We start from the raw sequence: 12596 nt of genomic DNA on the forward strand, positions 1-12596 counted from the left end.
TGTTTGAGATTCTCTCTTATTTCAACTTTGTTAAAGTGTTGTCTCTTGTTTCTGTTCATTTGTTTTGATTTTGTTTTTGTTTTAAGCAGTTAGATTCCTGCCTTTGCTGGATCCTCCTCATCTGCTTATCCAGTAATGTCGATTGCCCCCTCAGTATTCTCTTCCTCAGCTCCTTTCTCTGCAGATATTCTAGGAATTCTCATCCAGTCTTAAGAATATCACCCAAATGATGCTGCTGACCAGAGCTATGTTTCTAATCTGCTGACTTTTAAATTCATATTTGTAACTATACCTTAGATATTGGCATTCAGCTGTCTCCGGAACTCAAATACATGTCTAAATTAACTTATTTTCTTTTCTCATATGAAATCTCTTTTATTTCCTATGTCTCATAAGGCATCTTTCTTATAGGCATCAAAACTAAAAATATGTGGATTATCTTAGACTCCTTCTATTAATTTGTATCCCTTTGCAAATATCCCTCATAGTTGTCTTCCCTCCTTAATTCTCTTCTTTTTCTTTTTTCACCTGAATTCTCCTGACTTGTCTTTCTCCTATCTGACCCTTTAATTAGTTGATTCTTATTTGTCAGCTGAATTATCTTTCTAAAACCCAGTCTCATTACATCACTCACTGCTCTGTTTAAACACTTTCAGTGGCTCATTATTACCGCAGGTTAAAACTGAAGCTACTTTGCATGGCATGGGAAGACTTTCAAATCTTCCTCCTTCCAGTCAATTCTGTGTTTCTCTTTTCATTATTCCTATTTTGGTACTCTTTCTGCTCAGGCTTATGCATTAGCCACACTATGCTTCTAATTAAAGAGTCTCCATGCTTAATTTTTGTTTTTTACCTTTGCTCATACTCTGTGTATCTAAATCATGTTTTTCAAAGTGATGCTAATTCACAGTGTTTATTAGAATTATTAGGAAATTTCAATGACAAAATATATTCTTCTTTACAGATATGTTGGGATTTTATACATTGTTTTAATATCACAGCAAGGTCTGAGGTCTTGTTGGTATTTTTACATTTCGACAATTTTGTTCAGACATGTTATTACTTTAAACCAATAAATGATTTTTTCTATAGTCAGAACTTCAATTTGTGAAGCTATCAATATTTTTTTTCTATCTTAGAACATATCCATATGTTGCTCTCTCTCTCCTTTTTTTTCCAGGTTACAGAGATAACAGAGGAATTAGCTACTCTTCCTAAAAGAGCTCAGCTAGCTGCTGCATTTATTACATATCTTTCTGCTGCTCCTGAGGGTCTGAGAAAAACCTGTTTGGTAGAATGGACCAAGTCAGCTGGTCTTGAAAGTTTGTATTTAGTTATTCATAAATTTGAAATTTCAGTATACTAAAAAGCACATCTTTTGATTTTTGTCATTTTACTTTTTTTTAAATGGGGAAAATTTTCTGTAAGTTAAAGGATACCATAGCTACTTTAGATTTGCTAAATTCTACAGATGTTCTGAGAATCGCTTTATTATAATGACTCTTCTACCCATAAAATCTCTTTTTGAAACTGACACCACTGAATTATTTTGATGTTGTATGAATGCAGTTAAACATTTTATTAATTTTTACACTAATTTCCTATGGTAAGATGAGATGTAGGAATTCCAAAATTCTTTGTGAATTTTGTGGTTTTCGCAAATTATTATAGTTGTGAAACATTCATTTGATAGAAGAAATATAATTTGAGTTTCATTCCTTTGCACTTTTTAAAACTTTTTTTCTCTTTAGTTTCTGATTCTAAATGCAGAAGAATGGATTGTGTATTAAGAATGATCATGGGACTTTTGTTTGAGTATATTATAAATAATTTTATTCCCTTTCTTTTATCAAGCATAAGATTATTGTAGCAAAGTATTATTGATATCTTAATTTTTCAGAATTTGATCTGAGGAGGTTTCTTTGTACTGAAAGTGAACAGTTAATTTGGAAAAGTGAAGGCCTACCATCAGATGACCTTTCCATAGAAAATGCTCTTGTTATCTTGCAGGTAATTAATCTACTTTAATCTTCTCATTAGAAATGTTTTTTTTTGAAGCTTGCTCCATGAACTACCTTCTTCAAATCCTTCGGCTTTCACAGTTAGTCTTAGTTAAGTAAAAGTAAAAAATATTTTGCTAATAAAAATCCATTTGTGATTCAGGTAGCATCTCTAAAATTTTCAGTGTAATTTATTTTTTACCTTAATACAAAAGTATAAATAAAAATGGTATCATTTTGATGGCAAAATATTTTAAATTGAACTTCCTGATAATAATAGAAATGTTTTAGGGATACTTGATTCATTTGGTTATATAGTTCTTTCATCTAGAGTATATTTTAAAAATAAAAATTTTATACTTTTATTTCATTTTGTTTTACAAAGTTATGGAAAGTGAAGATGGATGAGTTTTGGGTTATAAGTTAAAGATAACCATGTGCATATTTTGGAAAATTGTTCTTTTACATAGTATATGTTTCCAAAAAGTAATTATTTAAAGTTGAAACAATTATACCTTAATTAGCAGTGAGTGTGAAAACCAAATTCAAAATCTTGTATACAAGCAAATCATTTCTTTGTATGAAGTTTGATTTTTTTTACCATTACTTTAGTTTACCTTTCTGATACAGGATTTGGAAGATAACATTTCTCCCTTGAAAATATGTTTTGTTTTTTCTGTTCTTTTTATCTCAACAGTTTATACTCTATATTACCAGTGTTTTCTTTCCTCTCTACAACCCTTCTCTCTGTCCACACACCATTTCTTCATCTCATAACTCCACATCTCAAAGAAAATATAAACATTAAATGCTTCTCCTTAGGTAGTGTAAGCTGTATTATTATATGATTCATATTGTGAGTATGAATTGTGGTCCCTGTTCATTCCTGGATAATTTATTCTGTTTGATTTGACCTGTTAATCAGCTGACTATGCTTTGACTCTATACATTGGTGTCTTACTAGCATAGAAGTCGTTGAACAAAGATTACACAATTTTGCCTTCTTTTAATTTGATTTGGCTTAAACTTTAATTTATTTTTTAAACATTTTTATTATTATTTTTCACACTAGAATTACAAATCTGGAACTCTAAATGTGTATGTAAATAAATTCATTACAACCTAGTACTTTTTATCATATTTGTTATTCCTTTCCCAAGGTTTCATAGTCACTCCTTTTTTCAGTACTCCAAGAAAGCAATTGTTTGCAGATTAAAAAAAAAAATACTAGTTTAAGAATTTTTCTTTTTTATTCCATAACAAATCAGAGGCTTTTAGGAAAAATATATCACAATAATTTTTATTTTTTACTGTTAATAGTAATTGAAAATATTTACTTTTGTATTCTGAATTAAATTGTCTTTCATGATGAATTTGGGGGATATTGTCTTTGAAATTAATTTTAATGACAAGCTTAGTTTACTTTGTATTTAATATTGCCAAGTTTCTTACAGACACATATGCATTTATATGACAAAACAAAACCATTTGCACAAACTTGTTAGAGTAATTAGTCATTTTGTTGAAATGAATTTTCCATTATGGTTAACATTTTATCTTAATTCTAAGGTGGACTAGATTTAGAATAAACTGTTGTAGTTGCGTGTGTGGTTGGATACAACAAGTCTATAACATCTACTCATTAACATTACCATGTGATATGAAGTTAGATGTCTAAATATGTACAAATTGGGTTTCTGGGAGTCTTCCCTGAGAAAAAAATGACTAGGTGTGATGAATTAAATGTATTTTTGATTCAGAGATATAGCATGTCTCCTCATTAACTACAATAAAGTTTTTCAGAGATTCAGTGCGGGATTTCCCAGATTCAAGGGCTATAGTCGCTCAATCCCTTATTGGTGCTAAGGATAGCCTTTTATGTCCAAAATTATTCCTTGTCTTACAACAAAAGATGCTTGGAATTCTCATATTTGGTTTAAGCTAACTGTTGAAGAACATGTGTTATCTGGGTGAGGAAATAGTCAAATAATTATCTGCCACAGAAAGCTCATATGACCTATGTCCTTGAGGAGCAGGGGAAAATCTTGACTGTGATGTCCTGGATTGCTTGGACTATGATTTACACCTGTTCTCCTGATGTGATTATTAATAATTTTTTTTTTACTCTCAAACGTGTCCTTGTTTGGAAGATAATTGTATGATCTTTGTAATATTGTGGAACTCAGGGGATAAATGGAGAGTATGAGACACTATGGAGAGGTGTGAGTGAAAGCATCCAGAAAGAAGATGGAAAAATATGATTAATTTAAATTTCACAGTCTTGTAAATTTTTCTTGGTTTAAATTTCACAGTATTATAAATTTTTCTTGTGAAGATGTACTAGGTATGTTTTTTTTTATTGTTTATGGACAATTCAGTGTCAAATTAGTTTTCTTTATACCACTCAATTTCTGAGATTTTTTTTTTCCTTTCCTGCCATTTAGTGTATGCTGAGGAAATGCAAAGTAATTTGCTATTAGTCTAAAGAACATAAAATTGTAAAGGTAAATTGCATAGGGAAAACATTTTTTCATTAAATCCCAAATGCATAACAATAATCAACACTTAAATGTACTTACTATGTTTTTCATATATTATTATTTAAGAATTAATACAAGTAAAGCACTTAAACTCTTAACTCATTTAATTTTCAAATCAACCCTATTTAGTAGGTACATGTATTATCCCTTTTTGTAGATAAGGAAGTTGAGATACAAAAGGATTAAGTTTCTTGTTCAGGGTCACAGAGCTGTCAAGAGGTAGAGCCAAGATTCAAACAGTGCCATCTAGGCAGTCTATGCTGTAAGGCTGCCTCTCCAAGATATGTGTTTTTCTGTATATGTTTTAACTTATTTATTTTATGTTATTCCTGTTAATATAATTCTCCTTATCTTATCAAAAGATGAGCTTTAGTTTTATTTACAAAATGTTTCTACTCTTATCCCACTTGTGGTTATTAAAAATAAAAATAAAATTATAGAGTTTTATAGATGTTTGAAAAATAGTCTTTTTCTTATTGGATGAAAGTCAAAAAGTCCAAACTTCCAGTTATAAGATAAGTAAGCACTAAGGATGTATGTACAACATGATAAATATAATTAACACTGCTGTATGTTATATATGAAAGTTGCTTAGAGAGCAAATCCTAAGAATTCTCATGACAAGGAAAAATAAATTTTTTTCTATTTCTCTAATTTTGTACCTGTATGAGATGATGGATGTTCCCTAAACTTACTGTGATAATCATTTCATGATGTATGTAAGTCAGATCATTATGCTATACACCTTAACTTACACAGTGTTGTGTGTCAGTTATATCAGTAAAACTGGAAGAAAAAAAATAATCGCTTTCAAAAATGTCCACTACCTAATCATTTTTTTTTTGCCAATATTGGTTAGTTTGGGTCACCTGCTCATCTCTTGTGTGCAGTGCTAGATGATTGATAATCCCATGAGAAATGCATTGAGTGGGGCATGCATGCTAGGCAAAGGTAGCTATGTACTTTAATAATTGTTTCTCTTCCTCACCCACTCCCTATAACCTGCTTCTCTTTTATTTCCTAACACTGGAGATGTCACAGTCTTGGTCCAGTAATGCAAACTGCAAATCTGCAACTCATTCTTACTATGTCTCTTTACTTTTACATTCAGTTAGTTATTCAGCAAGTCTTGTCAAATCTACTTCTCAAATGTGTCATGAATTCATTCTCTTCTAACCACATCTACTGCCAGTGGCTTCACTTAGGCCTTCATCATGTTGTACCTGGATAAATACATTATTATAGCAGTTGGTCCCCTGCCCCTGTATCAGTTCCTTTATTTTGGAGTGATCCTCCTAAAATGTTAATCTGATCATCACAGTTCCTTGATTAATATATTTCAGTGACTACCCACTACCTGCAGTATAAAAATTTCATTATCCTTAAACATGGCATAAAATGCTCTTCATGATCAGAAAGACCTCTGATTACTCCTGCCATTTTATATGCATCATCTTTGTCTATACTTTTTATTCCAACTATGCCAAACTACTGGTAGTTTTCCAGATACTCCCAGCTTTCCATTCTTCTCTCAATCAGGCTGTTGTTTTGGCCTAATTTGCTTTTTTTACTTCTTTGCCTGGCCAAGTCCTATTTTTTTTGACCTAGTTTGACTTGAATTGCTTCCTAGCAGCTTCTCCTAACTCTGCCTGTGATCCACCTATAGAATTTTGTGTCCTTTTTGATTGAAAAAATTTTCGTTTTTTTGCTTCTTTATTAGATGTGTGACCAATGAAGGTAAGGGAATGTATCTTATTAATTTTTGTATCTCTCGTGTTGTCTTATTATAATCATTATTCAACATATGGTAGATGAATGATTAGCATGAATGAATGAAAGCTCACTATTTTTAGATCTACTATAATTTGTTAAATGTAGAATTTTACCACATTTAATCATGGAACACAGACCTAAAATATACCTCAGAGGTCTTCTCTAAATCTCTGGAGAAGTATAAATAAGGTGAACACAAACTTGTAAGTATTCTTTGAAATTCTTTTTTTTTTTTTTTTTTTGTTGCGATACGCGGGCCTCTCACTGTTATGGCCTCTCCCATTGCGGAGCACAGGCTCCGGACGCGCAGGCTCAGCGGCCATGGCTCACGGGCCTAGCCGCTCCGCGGCATGTGGGATCTTCCCGGACCAGGGCACGAACCCGTGTCCCATGCATCGGCAGGGGGACTCTCAAACACTGCGCCACAAGCGAAGCCCTTCTTTGAAATTCTTAAGCATATTTTCTATGCTAAAAACATGATTTTTTGAAACATTATCTTATTCTCTTTTTAACTGCATCAGATCATTGGTTTAAAATCATGGGTAAGAACTTTTTTAAAATTTAAAATAGTTATTTTTGTGGTTAGGCAAAATCTAGTTTACTTGTGGAATGTTTGCTATTGAATGCTAGCATAAAATGAGATCTAAAACCTAGGTGTAATACTTCGGTAATACTTAAGAAGCTATTTGCTAGCCATATTATTTTGCTATTTCTGGATGCCTCCAGAAATAGATGTTGGGGGAAGATCATACAGTGGGGTAGCACTGTGGAGCTGTGGTGGGAGTGGTCCATTCTGGGTGCAGGTAAAAAGAGGCCGCATTGTCTAGAGAGAGTTTTAAAACAATAATAAAGCTGTTTTAAAGTCAGTCAGCTCTTTATTATCACCATGTGCTGGCAATTTTAAACAGCATTTCTGATAAAATGCTGTTAATCCCCAGGGCATGTGATTCCCACCATCCCTCTCCCTCTTGGTATGCCACTAAGATAACATCCATGTTCTTATTAGATCTACCCCAGTTCTAAGTCTTCACTTCACTGTGACTTTCATGTGTTATTTTATCCCTATAGCACACAACTGCATTACATTTTTCAAATAAATGTGAAAATTTAAGAAAAATAAGGTCAGCTGTTATTTAAATCTAATTTGCTAGGTAACAATGACTATTAGATGGTTTAAAATTTATTTAAATATATTTACATCTATTTAAATTGATCAGATGTATAAATGTATAATTGGCTTCCTTTAATTTGCTAAATGGCATTGTATGTATAGGGCACAATGCCAGGTTTCTAATTTTCTGTTTCAGAGTTTAATTAGTGCAAGGCGTTCTGTAATGAGTTTAGTTCCTAGTTTGTTAGAGCTTAACCTATCATCTTATGTAATTTTCTCTTCTAGGATACTCCTTTTGTAATATTAACTATGTAGTACTTTAGAGAAATTAGTCTTAAAATAGAAATAATTTTATTGCTAATTATTTCAACGATACTTTTATGATTAGCTCATACTTCTCTTGTAAGGCCTCTATGGTTTATTCAACCAAAGAATATCTAAAGTTAGGGAATGACTTGGCTGTGTATTTTAAAACCAAAAAGAGAGGTACAAATGGCATCAACTTAGGACTAGAACTCCTGCTTACTGTATTGTTAATATACATTTTCTGTGTTATTGTGTAGTAAATAAGACTATATTCACTTTACTGTGGTTAAATTTAATTACCTAGTATTAATTAGTAAAATTGATTAATGTAACCTCTGGTGCCGCTAAAAACTGTACCCTTATTTCCTCATTGTAGTTGTATATTTGTGTTCTCTAAAGCCTGAGAGAAAAACTCACTCATTAATTGATTAATAATTTTTAGGAAATTATTTTCATTTAATGAAAGCTTATAATCTTTTTTTTTTTTAATTAGAGTCGAGTTTGCCCATTTCTGGTAGACCCTTCTTCCCAAGCTACAGAATGGTTAAAGACACATTTGAAAGACTCACGTTTGGAAGTTATTAACCAGCAGGTGTGTATTACTTATAATTTAGATACCAACTAGTAATGGTATCTTGTGGTGAAAAGAACTATAATCAGAAAACATAGATTCAAAACTGAGTCTTATAACTTACCTGGTATGGGTCCTGGGAAGGAAATGTAGCTTTCTTAGCTTTAGTCTTCTAATTTGTAAAAAGGAATAAGAATATTTGTTTGATTGCTTCTGTATGCAAGGTGTTGATCTAAGCCCTGGGAATTTATAAGTGAGTAATTCCTGCCCTCATGGAGATGAAAATTAAGTAATTACTTACACTAAACAAATAAGCATTTACACTAAATTATGATTAAAGACAAGTATAGGATGCTATAGAAGTAAGTTACTTAGTTTGGAGAATTAGGAAAACCTCCTTGACTTTTTAATTTCCTGTTCCTGTAACTCATCAATGAGCATCTTTGTTGTGTACAAAGATTTGACAGTTGGTCAATGAAATGTAACCATCGTGTTTTGTGTAGTGACTTTTCACTGTCATGTTTATCTCACCAAAGAAATTATTTTTGGTCAGTTTTTTTTTTTTTTTATCAGGGAAGGCCTAGTGTATGATTAATTTTTGTAGATATGCTTCAGGTGCTTGAAAAATTAACTCTTTAAAATGTTCTTTACTTACAAAATGGGGATATCTAACTCACTTGTGTTTAAGAATAATTGTAATATCTTTATATAATATATAAAATATTTAATGCCACTTACGGTTGTAGTAGGAGATCTTAATAATTATTATCCAAATATTTAAAATTTTTTTAACCACAGTTGGAGGCTTAGAGTGGTATTTAAAATGACTCTTTACCTAGCCAGAAAGCCTAAAAATTCTTGAATGGTTATAGAATTTTATCTAAAGGTTCTTTTTACAGTAATTAGAACTATCACATCAAGGTAAGTTTACTAGAATTCATCGTCTTGTCTTTCTTCTTCCATTCAATGTGATATTGAATACAACCAAAGTAGTTGTTTTCTATTTTTTTTTTTTTTTTTCCCGTGGTACATGGGCCTCTCACTGTTGTGGCCTCTCCTGTTGCGGAGCACAGGCTCCGGACGCACAGTCTCAGTGGCCATGGCTCACGGGCCCAGCCGCTCCGTGGCATGTGGGATCTTCCCGGACTGGGGCACGAACCCATGTCCCCTGCATCGGCAAGCGGACTCTCAACCACTGCGCCACCAGGGAAGCCCCCAAAGTAGTTTTTATTAATACTTGGATGAGTAACTTATTGCATGTAGAATTTGAAAATTTCTGCATCAATTTGAAATCATAGTAGAAAATTTTAAAAGGCTTTTTTATTGTTAATGTAAAAATCCTTTTTTTCTAATATGTCTATTTAAATTATTTATGAATTTATTTGATAATTTATTCAACTAAATTGACTCATCACCAAGTACTTATAACTGGAAAAGCAATCATGAATAATTTGTATTGTTAACATACATATTAATTTTAACATATTTGTGTTATTGCTGTTAATAGCTTCATTCATTATCTGTAAGGACTTTTGTAAATCTAAGGTAATAAAGGAATTCATATGTATTCTTATTTATTCTCTTAGGATAGTAACTTTATCACAGCTCTTGAGTTGGCAGTACGTTTTGGGAAAACCCTTATTATACAAGAAATGGATGGTATAGAACCTGTTCTTTATCCATTATTGAGACGAGATCTGGTTGCTCAAGGTAAATGAATATTTGACAGTTTCCAGAGAGTAACTACTTTTTAAATCCAAAATAATTAACTTCATTAACTAACTTTGACATTTTTGGTCTTTTCAGTGAATCTAAAGAGAGGAAAACTTTTTGGGGACTGTATTATAGTAATGTCATCAGAATATAATAGTAACAGCAAGTAAAAAACTTAAAGTGCCTTTGTAAAAGAGGCACCATGTTAGGGTCTCCCGCACCATTCCCAGGAACAATATTTTACCAGAAAGACTCAAGGGATTCAGCACTCATGGCTTAGATTTATTGCAGGGAAAGGTTGCAAAGCAAACTCAGTAAAGAGAAAAGGCACATAGGGTGAAGTCAGGAGTCAAGAACCTAGGTGCAAGCTTCCAAGAGTCTTCTTTCATTGGAGTCACACAGAATGTGCTAATTCCCCCAGGGCTGAGTTGTGACAACACGTATGAAAGTTGTCTACCAAGGAAGCTTATTAGAGACTCAGTGTCCAGAGTTTTTATTGGGGCTTATTATGTAAGCACACTCTGTCTAGCAGGTAGCAAAATTCCAGACTCCCCAAAGGAAGGCAGGTGTTCAGCGTAAACCGTATTGTTTGAACAAATAGCTTAAGCACAGTGAGCCACTCTTACCTATTCTGGGAATGGTGAGAACCTTAACAAAATCCAAATTCCCATACAATGGTTATGGGCCAACCTTGCAAGCAGGCCTCTCTAAGGATACTGGTCTTAGGACTGTTATGTTACCTCCTTTCTGTGCAGGTACCTAACCCAGACTTTGATATTAGAAAAGTTATGTAAGAGCTTGTTGTGCAAAATGTCATAGACATGTACTTATATATAAGTACATACACTTACTTACACCACACACTTTGCTAGCACCACAAAGTTTAGAAAATTGGAGTTACTGGGGAGAAATAGAGAAAGAGAAATAGCAGAGAAATAGCAAAGAATGTACTATTTACTGATCACCTGTTATCCCACAAATAGGTATGCTTAGCCTAGCAGTGATTGATATGTTATGGAAAGAACCCTAGTAGTGGGACTGTTGCCGATATAACCTGGACTTACTTCCTGGGGTTCAGTCTCTGGTCTCAGTCTGTTCTTTCCTGGAGCTAATTCAGATCTGTTGAGCTACCTCTTGCTATGCTATCTTAAAGGGGGTGGAAATGAACCTTTAGGATCATCTGGATTTGACTCCCTTTAGTCTGTATGCTGACCCTTGAGCGCTCTTTAAATATATCTCGATGAGCTCTTATTGGTATTAGGTTTTAGCCATATCTGCTGCATTTTCTGAGAATGGAGTTTGACAAGGTCCCCTAAAATTGGATCTGGTAAAAAATGATAATATTCTACATCATGATTTGTTCACACAGTGAAACACTATTCCAGATAGTTGTTCAGGGCTGTTTGGGTCAATTTGTTAATTTCTGTTCACTTCATTGAGAAAAAGAGCGTTACCTCTGCCCCTACCTTACTTTTTCCACCTTCAGTCCAGAGTCGCATATGTTCACGTCACATCAGTTGAAGTCTGTTATCCCCTTTGAGTATACTTCAGATTGTCCTTTTCTGCAGTTTTGAGTTCCTCATGAATAGCCATTTGTCGTCATACATTTCCTGTGGGGACAGAGGATGGTTGTCCTAGAAAGACGTAAAACAAAGCCTGTGTCCAAGTTCATTTACGTCCCAGTGTTCTTAATCTAAGCAACACGAACTGCTTTCTACATAGTGATGTCAAAACAGGCACAAGTAATAGGAATAGAATGTACTTCTCCTCCTCAAATTTATGCAGTTCAAAAATCCCCTCAAATATGTATTGATCAAAAAGAAGAGCAAGGTACAATTCTTCGTCAAAGTCTCATTGTTTTAAATTTTCTGTTTCCTGTGTTCCTAGTAGCTCAGCCAAGGCAGAAGTTAGATGTAGAAGTTTGCAACTGTCAAATAGCTGAAGACTGCTTGACCAGCTATCTATGTAGAAGTTGCTGGAGGAGAGGCTAGTGTAGTTGGCAAATAGTTTAAGTTTTACTAGCAATAGATGTCAAAATTATTTTTATTAATCATTCTAATCCTTTACAGTTATTTCATTTCCATCTGGGGTTTGAGTATGGATTCGAGAGTTATAGTAGAGATGATAGCTAAACATTCTTGATTGGCTCTTTTAGACCAAATTCTTCACTTTAGGCACGACTGCTTCATACAGGCATATGTATGTGCAACATAAAGATTAACCTTGTGATTAATTGCTGTATCTGTTTCTAGAGGGTGGTTCTCCATATAGGTATGTCTTTGGTACCCCAGTTGAGTCTAGGCAGCTTAATGGCCTGAACACAGCTAGACCAGTGGTTCTCTAATGGTAGTGATTTTGTCCCCCAGAGGACATTTGGCAATGACTGGAGACATTTTTGGTTGTAACAACTTGGTGCGTCTATTCCAAGGATATCTTTAAAATGTACAGGGCATCTCCTCATAACACATAATTTTCCAGTACAATTTGTCAGTAGTACTGAGGTTGAGAAACCCTAAGCTAGCTCACCAGTTCTGACCCATGAATCTCTGTACTGGTATATTTCAGTTATTTTCAGGGTGACA

General features: G+C 33.5%; 1 protein-coding gene across 8 annotated transcripts in view; it reads left to right on the top strand.

The window, feature by feature from the left end:
- DYNC2H1 (dynein cytoplasmic 2 heavy chain 1) overlaps positions 1-12596 on the top strand; it is a 379694-nt gene that overhangs the window by 145139 nt on the left and 221959 nt on the right. For all 8 annotated transcript variants that reach the window (XR_010946253.1, XM_067750851.1, XM_067750854.1 and 5 more), the window contains exons 62-65: positions 1181-1322; positions 1901-2010; positions 8224-8322; positions 9888-10011. Coding sequence is in view for 7 of the 8 variants with exons in the window: in XM_067750851.1 (XP_067606952.1) it covers positions 1181-1322; positions 1901-2010; positions 8224-8322; positions 9888-10011 (475 nt within the window). In the remaining variant the exon portion in view is untranslated. The remainder of the gene's footprint in view (positions 1-1180; positions 1323-1900; positions 2011-8223; positions 8323-9887; positions 10012-12596) is intronic.

Source organism: Pseudorca crassidens, chromosome 9 (genome assembly GCF_039906515.1).
Source record: "Pseudorca crassidens isolate mPseCra1 chromosome 9, mPseCra1.hap1, whole genome shotgun sequence".
NCBI lineage: Eukaryota > Metazoa > Chordata > Mammalia > Artiodactyla > Delphinidae > Pseudorca > Pseudorca crassidens.